At 41.8% G+C, this 19,692-nt stretch overlaps 1 protein-coding gene across 1 annotated transcript in view; it reads right to left on the bottom strand.

Annotated features, from left to right (window-relative positions):
• Positions 1 to 2,092: 2,092 nt before the first annotated feature.
• LOC108789311 (protein-glutamine gamma-glutamyltransferase E-like) overlaps positions 2,093 to 19,692 on the bottom strand; it is a 44,832-nt gene continuing 27,232 nt past the window's right edge. Inside the window, exons 7-14 of the mRNA XM_018559283.1 lie at positions 14,616 to 14,751; positions 14,000 to 14,103; positions 12,325 to 12,567; positions 9,805 to 9,839; positions 9,513 to 9,771; positions 7,802 to 7,962; positions 4,355 to 4,488; positions 2,093 to 2,282 (exon numbers count right to left, since the gene is read on the bottom strand). Of these exons, the coding sequence (XP_018414785.1) occupies positions 2,129 to 2,282; positions 4,355 to 4,488; positions 7,802 to 7,962; positions 9,513 to 9,771; positions 9,805 to 9,839; positions 12,325 to 12,567; positions 14,000 to 14,103; positions 14,616 to 14,751 (1,226 nt within the window). The 3' untranslated portion in view covers positions 2,093 to 2,128. The remainder of the gene's footprint in view (positions 2,283 to 4,354; positions 4,489 to 7,801; positions 7,963 to 9,512; positions 9,772 to 9,804; positions 9,840 to 12,324; positions 12,568 to 13,999; positions 14,104 to 14,615; positions 14,752 to 19,692) is intronic.

Genomic DNA, 19,692 nt, shown 5'->3' with positions numbered 1-19,692 from the left:
GGTGCAAACACTTTATTAATTTACATAAATATGTAGTATATTAACAATCACAATAATCCTAACCAATGTTTCCCAACACAAGTCCTCAGGGACCAGTAATAGACCATGTTTTCTGCACTTTTCAGCACTTGCACAGCTATGTTAATTCATCACAGTTTAAAATAATCAGGCTGATCCTTTGAACTGGAGATTTGGAAAATCGGTAGAAGCCTTGAAGTTCTACTTATTTAACCTAAGAATTGTCTTACAGTACAATTGAGGTAGAAGGTCATTCTATGAAAAGGAGCACATTCCATAAAAAGAGCACACAACTATTTCAAGATTACAGAAACTGAAGGATACAGTTAGATTTTACTTCTTTAGAGAAAAACAATCATGACTAGGCTAATACAGGAATCTGAATATAAAATAATATTCTACATGTATTGGCTAACTCAAAAAATATTAATATTTGCTCAATGAGTTAGCATTAGTTTGATGGAATTAAAAAAACTCAGCTTTAATGTTAGCGATCAGAGATCACAGCCACACAAGTGTTGCCCTTCCAACTGCCTCTCACGTCATTCCCCAGCTCCTAAGAGTGCATAACAGTATTAAATAGCCCAGTAGTTAAAACAAGTGTAGACAGGTTTAGATCTGTGTTATTTGATGCTATTATATGCACTCAGAAGCTGTGAGACAGTGGGGCTGATTTACGAAGCCCAACACGCACACGCGCAGGCTGCGTGCGCATTTTAACCCGCAAAAATGCATTTACCAAGCTGCATGTACATGCCTGGATATGAGCGCAATACACGCGCGATATGAGAATATATGCGCGCATAGACGACTACTTGCGCGCAGGATTTTCGCAGGTGCATATGTACCATTTGGAAGCCATTCACAACAGCATAGAAATGATGTACACATTTCGATTTGTGTCATTGGCATATATGTACTGTTGTTGTTATATTTTTGTGTCTGTAGATTTATCAGTTTTATGATTTTGGCCAGGATGTTTGCATTGCTGTATGTGGATTAATTCTACTCAATTGATGCAGGATTTGAACCGGGGAAATAGGTGTTGTGTGGCAGGTCCTCTAACCGCTCAGCCACTGGGCTTCCATTTGCTGTTGGTTGTTGCACATCCCTATGGAATCCTCGGCATTTTAACGCGCCATGTGCGCGCGTTGGTAGTATTTATCAAGCATCTGTATAACCTGCATACGTTTCCGCGCCAAGCGTATACGCGCGCGCGCAATCGGCGTGTTTGTGCATGGCGTGTTTGTGGCGTGTTTGTGAGGTTAGTAAATCAACCCCAGTGTATTAGGACAGGACTCAGATGACTTTTGACCAATAACACTCAAGTTGAAGTTTTGAGCAGAAGAAGAAGAAGAAAAGGAGCACCAAAACAAAAGAATTGATGAGGTGCTTAGGTGTAGATACGTGTTTTTCATTATCAGTTGAAGGCCAACAGGATTTGGGGGCAACAGAATCCCCTTTCTTCAATTCATATAGATTCTATAGAAAACATTATTAGTAGAAACCTGGATACGCAATTAAAGCAGTTATACCAGCAACAATTTCCTCTGGCCAGTTTGGCTTTCTACTGCATGTCAAAGCCCTGAAGATGGGGTACTTGTTTCCCCCGAAACATTGGCTTTCGATTTATAATAAAGTATAATTATTCACACCTAACTGCATGATCAATTTTTCTCTTTGGTTGTTCGCATCAAGTTTTTATTTGCGAGGCTCTCACCATCCTCAAATACAATGAAGGACTACTGGTCCTGCATTGTATGTGATGATGTCAGAGGCTTCAGGGGATAGCTATTGCATAGTGTAGAGAAAGCCTGCCAGAGCAAGGAATAAGGTAACTATTACAGCTTATTCCTCTACCCCTAGATTTAACAAACAGTTAACCCATGCAGTGCCATTCAAGGTTTTTTTTCTGGTGGGCTGTTAAGTCTAAATATTCAGATTTTTGCAAGAGCCCACTCATGACTAGTTTTTTTTAATATTAGGCATAATGTTGGCAAGAATAAGGTTACTACAGCACCATAAGTATTACTTCAGTAAATCATCTTGTTGTATTAATATTTTCCTTCAGTGGTGAATAAGTAAAACAATGTCAGTTAGGTCTATGGAATCAGCGAGCCCCAGCCACGAAGACCTGGTAGGACCTTTTGACATTTTTTATCTTGTCAGAATTGAGGGTCACTGTCAATGTTCTGTTGCCGATCCTGGAAGGACTGAGTAAAAAAGTGACTTGGGCCTTTTCACCAGGTTTTAAAGCTGGCAGCCTGAAAATAGAAATTAGGTGGATTATTATGGATCCATAAGTCCAACTGTACTTGTTATTTAAAGCCCAACTTCAGGCTTTTTTCTCAGAAGGTTCCTCAAAAAACAACACTGGCTACAATACTCACCTCCTCTCCAATGCTGTCCTCTACAGTACCTCTTCTCTACCAAAAGATGTTCTCAGCCTTTCAGATTGAATGATGCCCAGTGTCATTCAACCCAGGAAACTAAGGACATATTGTGGATACAGGGTGTAAATTACCTGCTCCTTGAGTGGGCATCACAACGACAACCTGCATTCACAGTATTTTGATGCAAAGAGCAGTGCTGATGTCATCACATCAACCATCGAACTACACTGCCTAGATGAAAAAACAACTCCACCTCGATCACACAGTGCAGTGTGGGGAAAGCTCGGGAAAAATAGCAATTTCTTGTTGTTTAAATGGTTTAATTTACTTCTCATATGGCCTTTAATGTACTTTAAATCTGCTTTGCGGTGCATTGGTAGCCTATTCAGATTAAAAATACTGCACATTATTTGGTGTGTAGTAATGCACCACAAGGCATTGTAACAGTCTAGAAAAGCCCTATATAGTTGAGATCTATACTCGCTGGGGAGTCTTCTAACAATCCAGACTAATAAGCTTTGTGGTCAGATAGCACCACAAGTTTCCTAAATGGGCTCAAATGTGGCCTAGCAGAATACAAGGCAGAGAAGACATAGGAGAAAAGGGGGTTGGTGTTCCTACCTGGAGATCCGACTAATTATACGCCCTAATTCAGGTTTGCATATTCGCTTGTTTAGACCGATCCGTGACCAGACAATCATGTGCAAAGAAAAAAGGGGGGATTAACTCGTTAGAAGGTAACGAGTCAGTAGCGGTCAACTGAGGGATCCGGACAAGCAGCCAATATGCAAAAATTAAATTTTATTAGAAAAATTCTTTGAGACAACATGCACTAAAGACAACACCTTCAAAACACCTCTCACCATTAAAAACTCTTTGGTTACAGACATACATAAATAATTGCGGATCGATCCTCGTGAATAATTAGCCTAAAAAACCCCTGATACAGAAGAAAGGTGCTGAGTGCTTCTGTCTGTCATCTTCCATAGGGGCTCCCTGTGGAACATACCCTGAATATGCACCTGTAAACGTTATAAGATATGGAGAAGGAGGAGACTGCTCGAATCAGTCGTCATGAGATAGATATCATTCACTTCGAGTGAGACATTGTAGCCTCATATAAATTATATTAGCATGCTGCTTAACAGTGAAGAAGTCTTCACTCGAAGTGTGAACCTTTTAGGCTAATTATTCACGAGGATCGATCCGCAATTATTTATGTATGTCTGTAACCAAAGAGTTTTTAATGGTGAGAGGTGTTTTGAAGGTGTTGTCTTTAATGCATGTTGTCTCAATGAATTTTTCTAATAAAATTTAATTTTTGCATATTGGCTGCTTGTCCGGATCCCTCAGTTGACCGCTACTGACTCGTTACCTTCTAACGAGTTAATCCCCCCTTTTTTCTTTGCAGAGAAGACACAGGAACCTTTGCTTAGAGAGCTAAAACAAACTGGGAATACAGAGCATTAACAAAAACCTCTGCCGGAATCAGCAAATCTGTGACATATGCAAAGTGCATGGTTACAATATAACAGATTCCTCCATCAACACTCAAGAGCCTTGATGGACGAATCCCCCACTGTTTGCACTGTATCTGGATAAAGCTAGCTGTACGGCCGAGAATTTTCTAACTGGCTAATTCGATCAGCCGATCGAGGGATGCTGGCTGGAAAGGGTACGGCAGCAGCACCCACTGTGCAAATTTTGTCCGGTTTCTGGTGAACACACATACACCCGGCTTTAGAACCTCCAGGATATAAGGTGTCCCCTTATCAATACAACTGAGTTTTGCTTGAGAAATTTGGTTCTGTCCAATAACCTTCTGCCAAGATGTGCCTAAATGTGAAAGACCAGCATAATGCGCCCGACAATAATTTGGAAGCTTTCCTCTTCCCTCACTTTGAGAAAATTAACAGTTTCTTGCAGCTTGTGACATCACTTACTCTGCCTGCAGAACTCCATTCAGAAGTCCACTTCCTTCAAGCAGCACCGAGCAAGAGTTCATTGTTTCAGCTAAAGTGTTGGTAATTGTAACATTTGCATTGACTGCAATGTTAATAACAATATGTTGTGGAACCTGAAAACAACATATTATCAATTAGTAACCAACAAAGAGGTACTATAACATCACTTGTATTTAATCATTGGATATGCATTTTATTCTGTGTCTGCCCATGTAAGACTCACTATTTGACCATTTATTCTTTCACCTACATGATTCCAGATCTACCAGGGCACTGAAGCTCTTTGGTCAGAAAAAAAATTGTCTAATTTAGCAATCAGAGTAACTAACCTACATTTGTGAGGCTGGGGCTCAGTCGCACAGAATTTACATCACCTGTCATGCATATTTATATTGGAGTGGACTGTTCTTACAAGCACTTTGAAGTTTCTGGAGAAAACATTAAAAAAAGACAGTATTAAAGGAAACCTGTAGTGAGAGAAATATGGATCTTCCTTCTGGAAATACTAATTCCTGACTGCCTCAATACTTTTCATACCACTGCCGCGAGGACAAATTTAGCTGCTAACAAGGTCTAATCTCATAACCGTATAAGACACATTGTATCTTACACTGGAGTGGACTCTCTCCTAACTATCCTTACAAGCACCTTACAAACAAGGAGTTTCTAGAGAAAATAAGCAAAGAAAGACAGTATTAAGGCAAACCTGAAGTTAGAGAAATATGGAGCATTGTTGGCCTCCTTCTGGGGATACTGGTTGCCTAGCTGACTCTTTAATACTTTCCAAACTACTGCCTCATGGACAAATCTAGACACTGACAAGGTCATATCAACACAAGGCATGTTGTGGCTTGGGGCCAAGGTTGCTGAAACTGACCTTTTTTCCCATTCGGTATCATTACACTTAAAACAATCAACTTAAAGAGAAGGTGCAAGAAGTTTGCTTGTAGCTGTACGGATTAATAGCAGATGAAAAGAATGTACAAAGTAGCAGTAATGAGGAATCATCTGGATTGCTACATTAGGCAATGTAGTAGTGTGGAGAGTGTCATTGATGTAACTTGGTGTGCAATGCCTTTGTGATGCCTCTTTGAAGCCTTGCCTCCCTAGGCTATGCAGAAAACCAGCCCAGCAGATTAAAAAGTAAAAATAAAGTCAGAAGTCCTGCCTACATTATTATTATTATTATTACATAGTATTTATATAGCGCCAACAGTTTGCGCAGTGCTTTACAATATAAGGAAGACATTACAATCACAATACAATGTTTAAAGTCAGTGTTTCTGAGAGTACACAACCTTTTGGAGCAAAATGGCAGCCATACACCAGCATTTTCAAAAGGAGAGTTTAACTACAGCAGCCTCCATATTTGCTCTCTGCAAGGCTGGAACTTGTCCTAAAGTATGCCAACAAGTTGTTCTATAGGTATGTTATGAAGGGATTTCATAGTGTTGCAGAAAGAGAGGTTGATATCAAAGGCAAAACATGAAGAGCAGGACATAGTCCCTGCTAACTTTAATGGTCAAAGTGGTCAAAAGATGAGAGTGTGACAGATGTTTCAGCAAGTTCAGTTAGTTTTCATTTATCACAGTAACAGTCACAGGACTATACAACACCTTGGCTACCTCTGTGACTTTTACTGCGGCAGACTGGACTTTCTAAAATGCCTATGATGCTATTATCTTTTGACAATTTTTAAGAGTCAGTATTGTGGTGATCCCCATTGGTCTTGCTGACAACCAGAGAGCTGTCCTTGCTTTGGATCTGAGAAGTACTTGTCAAATTGGGGCCCAGCTCTGCGCCAATACTTCATTCTCTAAAGCCACCGCTAAGGCAGAGGGAAGTTTTCAGGCAGAAAATAAAATAAATAGGGGACCTCAGTGTATTAGTTGATATTACATTTAAGTTAACAGAAATGCCAGTAACTCCTTTACCTGCCAAGAAAGGTTTCATTGTTAGGAATCTTGTATCTGAAGTGCAATTTAAAGCTTAATATGAATTATATTTAAAGTGATATTAAAGCTGTATTTATATATATTTTTTTCTATCTAGGAGGTCCGCCTTCTTAATCACCTGTTTTTTTTTTTCTTCAAAAAGCTTTCTATTCTTTATTTTCTAGTGGGTCCCTCTAGCGCTCATACCCCTCCCCCCCCCACCCCCTGCACGAGTGCCTCCATAACCTAAGCGGGAATGGGAGGATTGTTTCGGGGACCGTGGCGGTGAGAGCGCTGACAGGTAAGTGTGGGGGAGACAGGGAACACAAAAAGGTACTGATCATTGTTTTCCTTATTGCATAGAGTGTTAGGGAAAAAAATAAATTATTATTATTTACATTATTATTATTCTACAGGATTTATATAGTGCCAACAGTTTGTGCAGCGCTTTACAGTATAACGAAGACATGACAATTACAATACAATTCAAGACAAGATGGTAAGGAGGGCCCTGCCCCTGAGGGCTTACAATCTCTAAAATGGAGGGGCAAGTGTTACATGAGGAGGTAGCTGTGTGGGGATGAATTGTTTGAGAACGTGATGGTTGAGTGGTTAGTTTGAGGTTGGGTAGGCTTCCCTGAAGAGATGCGACTTTAGGGATCACCTACAGGCAGAATGGGAGATAGAAAGACAGGTTGTGGTAAGGAGTTCCAGAGGATGAGGGATAATCTAGAGAAGTCCTGGAGGCGAGCTTGGGAGGAGTTGACGAGGGAGCTGGAAAGCAAGAGGTCTTTGGAAGAGCAAAAGGGACGGTTAGGGTGATACATTGAGACAAGGTTTGAGATATAGCCGGGGGCAGATTTGTGGATGGCTTTGTAAGTGGCTGTCAATATTTTGAATTTTATCCTTTGGGTGATTGGAAATGAGTGGAGGGATTGGCAGAGAGGGTTGCAGAAACTGAGTGGTTGGTTAGGTGGATGAGTAAATAATTACTTTTCTAGGCAATATATATTTGTTTGATCTGAATGAATTATTGAAAAAATATTGAATTCAGATCAGTAGCGTAGTGGTTAGCACCTCTGCCTTGCAGCACTGGGGGTCCCTGACTCATATTCCGGTCAGGACTCTATCTGCAAGGAGTTTGCATGTTCTCTATGTGCTTGCTTTAGGTTTCCCCCAGGTACTCCGGTTTCCTCCCACACTCCAAAGACATGCTGGTAGGTTAATTGTCTCCTGTTTAAAGTGACCCTTGTATGTATGCATGTGAGATCAGGACCTAAGATTGTAAGCTCCTTAAGGGACTGTATGTAAAGCACCACGACAATTTTTGGTGTTATATAAATACCTGTAATAATAATAATGAGAGATAAATACTAATCTAGATCCAGTGGTGTTCCTAGCAGTCATGTCTTCCATCATAAATCAAAACATGGTTAACATAAATGTTTAACATAGAAAAAGTTTCCACTGCAGAGCTGTTCAATCGTATTACCTGGACACTTATTGAAAGCTTTGCAAAAATCACATCCATTTCCATTAAAATTCGTTCCTCTGTCCCTTCAACCTCACACAGAGCAATCATACGAATCACATTGTCTTCGCTTACATATTTCCCGTATTGGGCATATGTCAGGGTGATGGCTATGAGTTTTTCTAGGGTCAATGAAGAAAAGAGACATTTTGTTAATTTTTCACAGATTCCACAGAGTTGGTATTGCATAGCTAGAAATCGATATGTTAGGGCTAACTAAAGAATAGCTCAGGAAGCATTTATTATATTATTTTAAAATATGAAAGGACAAATAGTAGAGGCTTGGGAAGCAGAGGTGGGTGGGACCAAGCTCAACTTCTGCTTTTGCTCTACACTGTTAATTCATTTTTTCATTGTGTGCTCAGTATTAAGTGTCCAGATATGTGACAGGTTTGTCTCCCGTTACCCTAAGGAGAACTATGGGGAAAAGCCTTAACCCCATAATTCTCCTTTAAGGCCTTGCTAACATGGGCCACAAAACCAGGTGGTTGATTTACCGCCCTCCCTGTCAACTTTTGCACAAACAGTGCTGTATACATTGCCATGGCCACAATGGTTTGCATCGCAGAGCATCCCCGCTGCAAGGGTTAAGCATTTTCCCCCCAGATTTCTTCTTTTACTTTAACCACTTGAAGTCCAAGGTGTTAAACCCCCTTCCCGTCCAGGCCATTTTTCAGTATTCAGCGCTGCAGTACTTTGACTGACATTTATTCTGTCATGCAACGCTTTACTGAAATTAATTTTATACTATTTTTTGGGACAGATAGAGCTTTCTTTTGGTGGTATTTAATCACCACTGGGGGTTTTATTTTTTACTATAGTAAGGAAAAATTACCGAATTTAAAAAAAACAAAAAAACGTTTCCCCTATATTAAATTATAAAACATTTATGATTAACCCATTTTTTGGTAAAATGTAAAAGGTGGAGTCACGTCGGTAAAAAGACACCAAACATGTCAAGCCTTAAAATTTCACTCGCCCGTGAAACCTCAAAAAACTACAATACCCAAAATTGGCCATAGGCGACGCTTTAAAAGCTTTTGCCGCTGATCAGTTTAGTATTATCAATGATTGATGGCCATAAAATAATTGCCTTTAGTCCTGATGTTCGCAGAGATATGTAACATGTGTAGCGCAATTGTCATTTTCGCGCGCTGACGCATCTGAAAAGTATTTACGTTTATATGTGCATAAATACACATTACTTCCGCATTCACACTACAGAGAGAGATGCTGATCTCCCTCCCAACTTCCTCCTGACACCCTCCTGAGCTGGTCCCGGGCCTGCAGATGGGGCAGAAGATCCCGGGATTGAAGGTGAGGGTGCAAGAGTGGGGGGGCGGCGGCGGGACAGCGACAGCGGCACTAGAGGAGGGGGCACACGCCGGCAGCACATACAAGCGATTGGCTGGCTATAGTGCCGCCGATCGCTTGTATGTGAAACAGCCGGTAACGGCTTTTTATAATGGACGGGTTTATTCTGCCCTTGCGCGCTAGGGAGGCGTGCGCGAGCACAAAAAAAAAGCCGTCTATTTACGGCAACCCACCAATGTGAATTTGCCGTCTGTCCGTTTTTTCACAATGGGCGGACGGCGAGCGGTCAAACTGCCTTTCACCTGAAAACCTTAGCATCACTTATATAATGATTTGGTACTCTTGGCTGTGTCCATACCTTCATTAGGAGTCAGAGGAAGAGCCTTTGCATCTGCCCAGATCTCATGCTTGAGTTTCCCGGTATACAGAATGCTGGATGATGTCATGTTCATAACCACTTTGATACTTGTTGAAGTTGTGTTTTTCAGGCTCAGTATCATATCTATGTCTTGTCCAAGGGTTGGTCTCTGTAGCAATGAAAATCCTCCATGGAGTCCCGTTCCTTCTTGTGGTTTCTGTTCAGCTTTTCTTTTGAAAAGCAGCATTTTTTTCTCAAGCTCCATAAAAGGACTTTCTAACAACTTGTTAACTGCCTTGTCAACTATCGCCCGTTCCTCGACGGACCCTGTAAGGAGAATGATATTACGCCTCAGCATGTCTTTAAAAGAAAATTTTTTATTGTTAAAACTACCCTTTTTTTTTCAAAGATACAAGTACCTGGGGTAAAGATTACTTAAAGTGGACCTTCACTCTTTAAAATAGCAACATACACACCTTCAGAAATGTTTAGTAATGACAATCTACAAACACATACTTCTAGATAATTGCCGTATTTGTATTCTTTGCATTCCTTATTTCTCTTTTCTTCCCCAGTCTTCTGACAGTGGCCATGTTTACTAAGGGCATATTACTAGCTCTCCTTTTACTTCCTGGATTTCTGGCACATGTGACTAGACATGTGACAAGGACATGTGACCAAGCACATCATCTCAGGGGAGGAAAATGCCTTTCCCTGAGATCTCGTGAGATTACAGATCACAGATCACAGATCACAAAATCTCAGCATTTTACACCTGACATGTCTATGTTATTATTAATCATCATACATAGAGGGATGCATTGATAGAATTTGTTTTTTGAGTGTAAAGGTTTAAAGGCTACATTGGAAAAAAGAGGTGAGTTGAGCCAATAGGAATCAACTCAAAGTGCAGCTGATCAAGAAGGGTCGGAGAGTCAATATTTAGTACAAATTTGTAAATTTATTTAGTGTTAAAAAAGATTTTTTTGGACATACTCAATGCACCAGTAAAACTAACACCCAGTAAACGTCTTAGACGTTAGTTTTACTGGTGCATTGAGTATGTCCAAAAAATCTTTTTTAACACTAAATAAATTTACAAATTTGTACTAAATATTGACTCTCCGACCCTTCTTGATCAGCTGCACTTTGAGTTGATTCCTATTGGCTCAGCTCACCTATTGGCTCAGCTCTTTTTTCTTGTGTTCAGTTTAAGCAGCTGGGGGTTGTCTTTCTCTTAGAGTTACCTAGAAACTAATACGCCCAAAATTGAAGGGGCTAATCAAGTCAGGGTTTGGTACTCTGGGTAAATCATCCTTTTTTCATTTCTTAAAGGCAACATTAACCTTTCTGACCATGTTTCTGACCATATACAGCATAGAGATAACACAGGGTCCCTTCATCAGTCAATGAAGGTCCTTCATTATGCTGGGTCCAATCATCACATTGCCTGATGAATGAACCCTGCTTGTATAGTGTTTAAGCCTTCGTCCATACCTTTTGGGTGCGACATTGCAGAGGTACCACAGGGTGCGGTGTGGTGTGATGTACTGCAGTAGGGTACCCCATTCATTTTAATACTTTATTAGCAATTTATACTTTTTACTTGTGTATTATGTACTGTATGTAAATATATTATGATATTTTAGAATCAGTTTGTGCATATTATATACAGTATATTATGTGCAGGACCCAAATGCTAACCATCATTTTTGAGCTTCATTCATACTGATTCCTGGGCAGCAACACTGGTAGTTTGTATATTAAAGTATGAGTCCCATTTTGCACAGAGTAGGGAAGTATGAGCGCCCTTGTCAAGTTTTATTCCATTAGAAGGATTTACGTTTACTTCTGGTCTTAGTGACAACATTTCTCCAGTCAGGAAGTGAGGGAAAATCTGCAAAAGGGAACCGAGCCCCAATGGCTGGACATTCACTTTAGTTCATTCTAAGGCCCCATTCACACTAGGTGTGTTGGCTAATGCAAGAACATCTAAAAATGAATGGGTGTGAATGGGAGCAGTTCGTACCAGTGCATTGCGTTGCGCTGTCCTCCACTGAAGAAGTAGAGCAGCCTCTAAATTTTTTCAGCACAACACAATGCAATGGACTGGTGTGAACTGCTAATGCATTTCAACACAAGGCAGAACCAATATCTTACATAGCATAGTGTAAAAATCAAACCAAAGAAAACCCCCAAAAACGCAACGGATGTCAATGCACTATGCAAATTCAAGTCAACATACCTCCACTGACTAATGTTTTTGGCTCCGATTCCAATGCACTCTAAAGAGATAATTTGCCTTAGAATGCATTCACATTGTGTCTGGAGTTGGGCTCTCTGTAAACCTGAACAATGAACGTCTCTTATTTGCTTCATTATGGTCTGCTATGGATACCACTGAAATCGTTTTTTTATATTTGTGCTATAAACACCTGCTTATCCTACCAGAAACCTTGACAGAATATAACTTCCTGTGCTTACTGCATGTGCTGCCCTGTTATCAGTTATACTGTTCTGAGGACTACATAACTCTGCCCCCCATGTTATAGACAAGAGGACAGGGGAAGTTCCCAGTAATCTTGTCATGTTTCTGTTGCCCCGATAGAGTAGTTAGTGTTGTCATATTAGGACAGAAAGTGTGTTATTGGCAGAATCACCAAGACAAAATAAAGAAGAAAAAAACCCTGAAAAAAGAAAACTAACGCAGCCACCACATCTAGAAAGCTGCAATATATTACATTTGTGTTTATGGATGTAGATATGCTTTATTGTATACCTTAAAGACTGGCACTTGCCAGGTCTCTCTTACCTTCTGGGTATTTGTACATGTGTGTGACATCCACGCGATCATCACTTCCCACGGCTTTTGTGCTGATATATTTGCCAATGTATTTGGTGTCATTAGAGACTCTCTTCTTAGTGCCATCGCTACTTGTTATCCAGAGTGTTAGGTCAGCATTAACTGAAGCAAACATAAAGCCAACATCATATCTGAGGTCAACGTCTCCTTGCCGGATGGCTACCAGTGGTGCAGGGCCACAGCGATATAATCCTACAATACCAAGGCATCAAAAGTAAAGTAAGGACACCAATGTTTGCAACATCATCTGAGAGCTTTATACTTTCAACAACTTCCTGGATTCCTAGTGTGCTTTCCGTCTCTTTCCCAGCTGCTTAATGTGATGCAATCTTGATTTCTCAAGGCTACATATCCCATCATGCATTGCTTTCAGCAAGCAATGATAATGTTACAGTGTCCAGATGTTGAGTTGTAGTTCAGAAGGCAGGCTCTGTGAGAGCTGTGACACAAGCAAGTACATATTCAGGGCTGACAGTGCATATTCAGGGCTGTCAGTGCATTGAGGAAGTATATCCTATGGACATCTTCAATATGTAAGCATACACATTTCTAGATGGATATGGTCATTAGGAGAGGGATCGAACTTATTGAAAATCAATATAGAAATACAAAGTTATTTTTTGACCATAAATACCCTTTAAAGTAAATCTTTGCTTTGCCCACGCACGGCAAAGCAACAAGTTAACGTTTATTCCCTGCTCACCAGCAGTAGATCCTACCTTTCTTTTACTCCTCTGCTGCTCTGTTTAGCCACTGGGAGCGCCGAAGGTCTTATGTAAACTGTGAGTCAGAGATTGCACAGGGCTATGACTGGCCCAGTGCTGTCACATGGAGTGACTCACATACTCCTCCATTCCCAGAAGCATGGGGCATTGACTTCAGGTCCCAATGCCAAATAGAGCATCTGAGCAACAAAGGAAATAAGCAGGGAGGAGGGCTACATTCTGGTCACAAGTTTGCTTTCACCTAGCAAGTTTGCTTTCACCCCCCCTTCCCAAGCATGTATTTTTTTCTATTACTATTACCTTTTTTTATTTCTTTAAAGTGACACTAAATTCAGGAGTTAAATCCTAAAAATGCATTCACAGGGATCCCAACCTGAAAAAAGCAATTTCAGGGAGGTGCCCTTCTCACTTCAGGGAGGTGCCTTCTCCCCCACTGATGGTGGGTTTTTGGGGGGGGGGGGGGGGGGGGGGGAGAGAGCACCCCTGAAATGATGGCAGATATCACGGGAAGCAATATCTTCTTTGCTAGCTGCAGGAGTCTGCTCTGTCCTTTGTGATCTTGTACTGGAAAGGCTTGGAAGCAGCTGTTTAGAAACATGATGAATGTAAAAAAAAAAGTCAAAACAAGTATTATTATTTGAAAAATATGTCACTTGTTTATGATACACGGTGCTTTAGCACACTATCATCCATTAATGTTTTCATTTACGTTATTATTAAATAACTATTTACTCCTGATATATTTTATCTAAATTGTTTTAATTGGTAAATGTTCTTGTTAATATGTTGTCATTTAAATGTATTAGCTCTTTTTACAGTACATTTCCCATACAACTAAAATAATTGAGCAGTAAAACTAAAAACGATGAAAACATGGGTTTATATAAACAACCTCTCACCTTCACTTAACTCCATCGGTGTTGAGTCCATAACCTGCCAACCATTATAGGCAGGGCCGAGATCCTTACGGGTGAACCAGGCTTCATTCCAGACATGGAAATTCCTGCAAATTGAGATGTATGAGAACATTATGTAACGCTGAACTTGAAGTGCATGTAAACATTTTAATCAATTTTTGACTTTATACTGTATAATGCCTTTCTGTATACAGTTTAATTTGATGCAAAGTTTCTTAAAAGCAGATCCTGCCAGTAACATCAGTAACTGGTAACCAGTGACATCAGTGAGCTGGGCAGGACAATACACAGCTGGGCAGGACACCAATCCCGAACCAACACCTCCCGTAATGTGTGCCGCTAACAGCACAAACCCCCACCTCTAGGTTACGTGTACTGCCAGCACCCCCTGAGTCCGCGGAAATTGCAGGGATACCCCTGGGGCTATAGTATTGCAGCGCATCTCAATGCACAATAAAACGTTTGTTATGCATGTATTACCACCGTGCAGTATGATAGGAATAGACCCTTAGTGTCCAGACCGAATATGGCCATTTTTTCATTATGGCCAAACATTTTTTGGACTAGCCATTACTGTTTTATGTTAACATTTGCTTACCATATCGCATCTTGCTGGGACACATTGGCTGTTCCATGGTTGTCATAAAACATATCTAGAAAGAGGTTTGCATTCTTGTCATGGGCAGAGTTAAAGTTGGTGATGACCCTTGTTGGAATGCCTAAGCACCTAAGTACTGCAAAAAAAAATAGTATTACCACATGCTGTCCAGAGCAATTTCTTACTATTTGCATAGACATGATAAAATCTGAATTTTTGGATAAAAAACGGCTTAAAATCATAGATAAAAATAACACAGAAAGTAGTAAAAAAGGAGTTAATAATAGTGGGCTCACACCAGTCAATATAGGAAATCCCTTGGCACATGTAAGTATAACTACCAACGGACGACCGAAATCAAGGCAGAATAATAACAATAAAAATAGTGGGGAACAACAAGGTAGTAAACTTTTGTCCCACAAAAAGAGAGGAATTAAATGTATGTACACCAACGCTAGAAGTCTGGCAAATAAAATAGAGGAGCTCGAAATTAGGTTAATTGAAGAGGACTTCGACATAGTGGGTATAGCGGAAACCTGGCTGGACAGCACGCATGACTGGGCTACTAATATAGAGGGGTATAAACTGTTCAGGAGGGACAGAGGTGGGAGAAGAGGGGGGGGGGTGTTTGCATTTACGTTAAAAATAATCTAAATGTGCATATAAGGGACGATATCACGTCAATTAATGGGGAAGACGTGGAAACTCTATGGCTGGTCCAGCGGAGGGCAACCAAACTAATTAGGGGTATGGAGGACCAGAGCTACGAGACAAGGCTACTAAATTTAAACATTAGAGGTGAGGAGATTAAGGGGGGATATGATTTCCATGTACAAGATGTTCAATGCTGGTAGCAACATTAGCGATAAACTGTTTAAAATTAACTCCATTACAAAAACTAGAGGCCACCACCTAAAATTGGTGGAAAAAAAATTCCAGCACAAGGGGCAAGGGGCGAAGGGGGTTCTTCACAGTAAGATCAGTTAGGGTCTGGAACTCACTGCCACAGGCGGTGATTTCAGCAAATAATGTGGAATTGTTCAAGAAACGTTTGGACGATTTCTTAAGGGACCGTAATATACAGGGGTACAGGTACTCCTAGAATGAGATCCTAATAGGTAATAGGTTGGACTTGATGGACTAATGTCTTTATTCAACCTCAAATACTATGTAACTATGTAACTAAAATCCCCAAACAATTTTATATTTTCTGAAAGCAGTGGCCCTGTAGAATAAAAAAAATGCTAGTTGCAATTGTTTTATGTGTACGATATCTGTGCAAATGTTTATCGAACCAGTATTTTTAGGATAAAATATACAAAAATTAAACTTAGTGCACAGAAACGGAATATAATACCCAATTTCTTTGTAAAATATAAAAGACGGGGTCACGTCGGGTAAATAGATACCAAGCATGTCAAGCCTTAAAATTGTGTGCGCCTGTTACCGCTAAAAACTACAATACCCAAAATTTCCCATAGGCGACATTTGCAAAGCTTTTACTGCTCATCAGTTTAGCATTAACAGTGATTAATGGCCCTACAAAGATTGCTCTCACTCTGTTAATCGTGGCAATATGTAACCTGTGTGGCGCAATTTTCTTTTTCGTTTTTTTTTTGCATTTAGGCGCACCCGGCGCGTGTTTGCATTTGTATGTGCGTGATTGTGGGGATGGGTGACTTTAAAAATGATATTTTGCTTTTTTTATATGTTACTTTTCATTTCTTTTTTTTTTACACTTAACTTTATTGCTATCACATAGGAGGCTAACAATATGATGTGAAAGGTCCTCTTTATGGGGACATCAGGGGTCATTCAGACCCCTTATGTCACCTAGGGACCCCAAAGAAGCTGATGAAGCAGCAATCTGCTTCACCAGCTACTTCTCCTGGCTCTAAGGGACGGAGAATGGCAGCCATGTTCTTGGTATAACTGCTTCAGGACCAGGATGTTTTTTGACAGTGGGCAGTCCTGAAGCAGTTAATGCATTTTTTTATAGCACATTGAATACATTTTCAGTGTAAAGTAATGTATACACAATGTACATTTACAGGGTTATTCACAAAAGGGTGAAGAGTTTGGAGAAGGCAGTAGAAGTCAACAATCTAGGACAACATAGCTGAACTGGAAAGTGAGCTGAATTGAAGAATTTTTCGCAATCAGCTTTGTTGTCCTAGATCAGCGTTTTTCAACCACTGTGCCGCGGCACACTAGTGTGACGTGAGATATTGTCTGGTGTGCCGTCGATTAATCGTTAATTTCTTTGATCGATCAAAATTATTTTGATCGATCAAAGTTACTCACCTCTCCGCCGGCTTCCGGGTCTTCCGTCGGAGATCCGGTGACGTCACGGACATCGACGTCACCGGACTCCTCCCCCCTTCCCCGAGTCACTCTGTCGGCGAACGAAGGGAAGGGGGGAGGAGTCGGGTGATGTAGTTGTCCGTGATGGGTAACGAAGGGAAGGAGGGAGGAGTCCGGTGATGTCACGGACATAGACTCCTCCCCCTTCCCTTCGTTACCTGACGGAATCACTTGGGCTGAGTCTCCTCCTCACTCTTGGGCCGGTGAGTCATCGCATGTGTGTACAAGGCAAAATCTGCTACCCTGGTGAGACCCCACAAAGCCATGGGGCTTTTGGGGTTGTGTGGTAACGCTGGGTGTGCCATGAAGGAGTTAACAATATGTGTGATCATTAAAGTGTGACTCATTCTAACCGCAGAGGGCAGAACCAAATGTAAAGCCCCCCCCCCAAACCGGCTTCCTAGGAAAGAGAAGGGGGTGAAGGTGTTTCCCCCCGGAGTGTGGTGAGACCCCCTATGAGCCCTGGTGAGACCCCACAAAGCCATGGTGAGACCCCATGGAGCCCTGGTGAGACCAGGGCTCTGTGGGATCTTGCCAGGGCTCTGTGGGGTCTTGCCAGGGCCCTGAGGGGTCTCACCAGGCTGGTGAAATCGCACATAGCCATGGTGGGACCCCATAGAGCCCCGTGTGAGACCCTACGGAGCCCTGGTGCTGGTGAGACCCTACAAAGCCCGGGTTTAACCAGGGCAGTGTGGGATCTCACCAGGGCTCTGAGGGGTCTAACCAGGCTGGTGAGACCCCCACATAGCTCTGGTGAGACCCTACAGAGCCCTGGTTAAAGCAGGGCTTGGTAGGGTCTCACCAGGGCTCTGTGGGGTTTAAGCAGGCTGGTGAGACTCCACAGTGCCCAAGTGAGACCCCCAAAGAGCCCTGTGAGACCCCACTGAACCCTACTTTAACCAGGGCTGTGGGGTCTCACCAGAGCTCTGAGGGGTCTCACCAGGCTGGTGAAATTGCACATAGCCATGGTGGGACCCCATAGAGCCCTGGTGAGACGCTACGGAGCCCTGGTGCTGGTGAGACCCTACAGAGTCCGGGTTTAACCAGGGCAGTGTGGGATCTCACCAGGGCTCTGAGGGGTCTAACCAGGCTGGTGAGACCCCCACATAGCTCTGGTGAGACCCTACAGAGCCCTGGTTAAAGCAGGGCTTGGTAGGGTCTCACCAGGGCTCTGTGGGGTTTAACCAAGACTAGTGAGACCCCACTGAACCCTACTTTAACCAGGGCTACGTCAGTGCTACAGTTTGAATTTAAAACGTATTTGTGTGAAGTGTGAAGTTAAGTCATGAATTGAACAGAAATATGAACAATTATAAAATACTTTATTATTTCATAATAAAGTAATTATAAAATAATTTCTTTGTGTTTATTTGATTCCTATTCAAGAGAATTACTTTATATATAGTCAATATAGGCACAGAGGTAAAAAATTTTAACATTTTCTAATGGTGGTGTGCCTCGTGATTTTTTTCATGAAAAAAGTGTGCCTTTGCACAAAAAAGGTTGAAAAACACTGTCCTAGATTGTTCACTTCCAATGCCTTCTCCAAACTCTTCACCCTTTTATGAATAACCCTGTAAGTATAAAGGATGTTGGAGGAAAGTAACAGTAACCGAAAAACATTGTGGTTCACTTGATACAAATAGACTAAAATGATAGCTAGCAATGGCATGTCACATTCAGTTGGACTTGTTCTGTAATGTTGAAAACATTTTGCTACTCGTCCAAGTACTTTCCTCAGTTGTACTCAGTATCAGGAACACACCCCAACAGTTATATTCCCATTCATATAGCATAAGCTATACAAATATTTTACAAATTCAGTTTAAATTGTTTTTATTTGTGTTAGGATTTCTTGGCTTCTTAAGGGTTAAAAGTTCTACTTGCTTCTCCTTCTTTGTAATGTTAGGAGGGGTTGTGAGGGTGAGTTCATTATCATTTGTAAAGTAGATTTGAACACCGCCTGTCCTAACAAAAGGATTAAAGGGTTGGGGCGCATGCGCGAGGCTGACCAAGATGGACGCTCACTGATCAGCTACGCGCCAGAACGGGAGAAGTGAAGACCTATTTAGGCTATCGTAGGTCTCACTCACGGTAACCACGGGAGCCTTCGGATCCGGGCTCCCCCCGCCGTCCGATCGATACCACCATGTCCTGTACTAGGAGTCGGGGTGGCAAGCTGAGCCAGCCCACGCTCCACGAGGCTCTGGGCCGAGCGGCTCACAAGATGGCGCCGGCGCCATCACAGAGGAACGAAGATTCCCGTTCCTCTGGCGAACCCGCAGACCCCCTGGAGGACAGCTCGCAGGCTAGCCAAGCGGACCCTGAGGTTACTCATTCACTGCCGGCACAATTCGAATCTACCCTCCATAAAGCATCCAAGCAAATTACATCAAAACTTATAAAAGAGATACGGGACGTGGGCAGACGCACTACCACAATTGAATCCCGCTGCAACGATATTACTATAATAGTGGAGGGACATGAGGATGACCTGGAGCGACTGCGTTCATTGAACCTATCCCTCCTGACACAGCTGGAGGATTCGGAGAACCGGGACCGCAGATCGAATCTGCGTATAAGAGGAGTCCCTGAATCGGTTCTGGACTTGCAACTTCTGGACTTCTCGACGGTCACTGCGCTATTCCAGGAATTGGCCACCGATATTCCCATTGAGAGACTGGAATTCGACAGGATCCACCGAGCGCTCTCA

The sequence above is a fragment of the Nanorana parkeri genome, unplaced genomic scaffold (assembly GCF_000935625.1).
Source record: "Nanorana parkeri isolate BGI_ZX_2015 unplaced genomic scaffold, ASM93562v1 scaffold387, whole genome shotgun sequence".
Classification (NCBI taxonomy): Eukaryota; Metazoa; Chordata; class Amphibia; order Anura; family Dicroglossidae; genus Nanorana; species Nanorana parkeri.
Note: the sequence above shows the minus strand (reverse complement) of the source record. Positions and strands in the feature narration are given on the sequence as shown.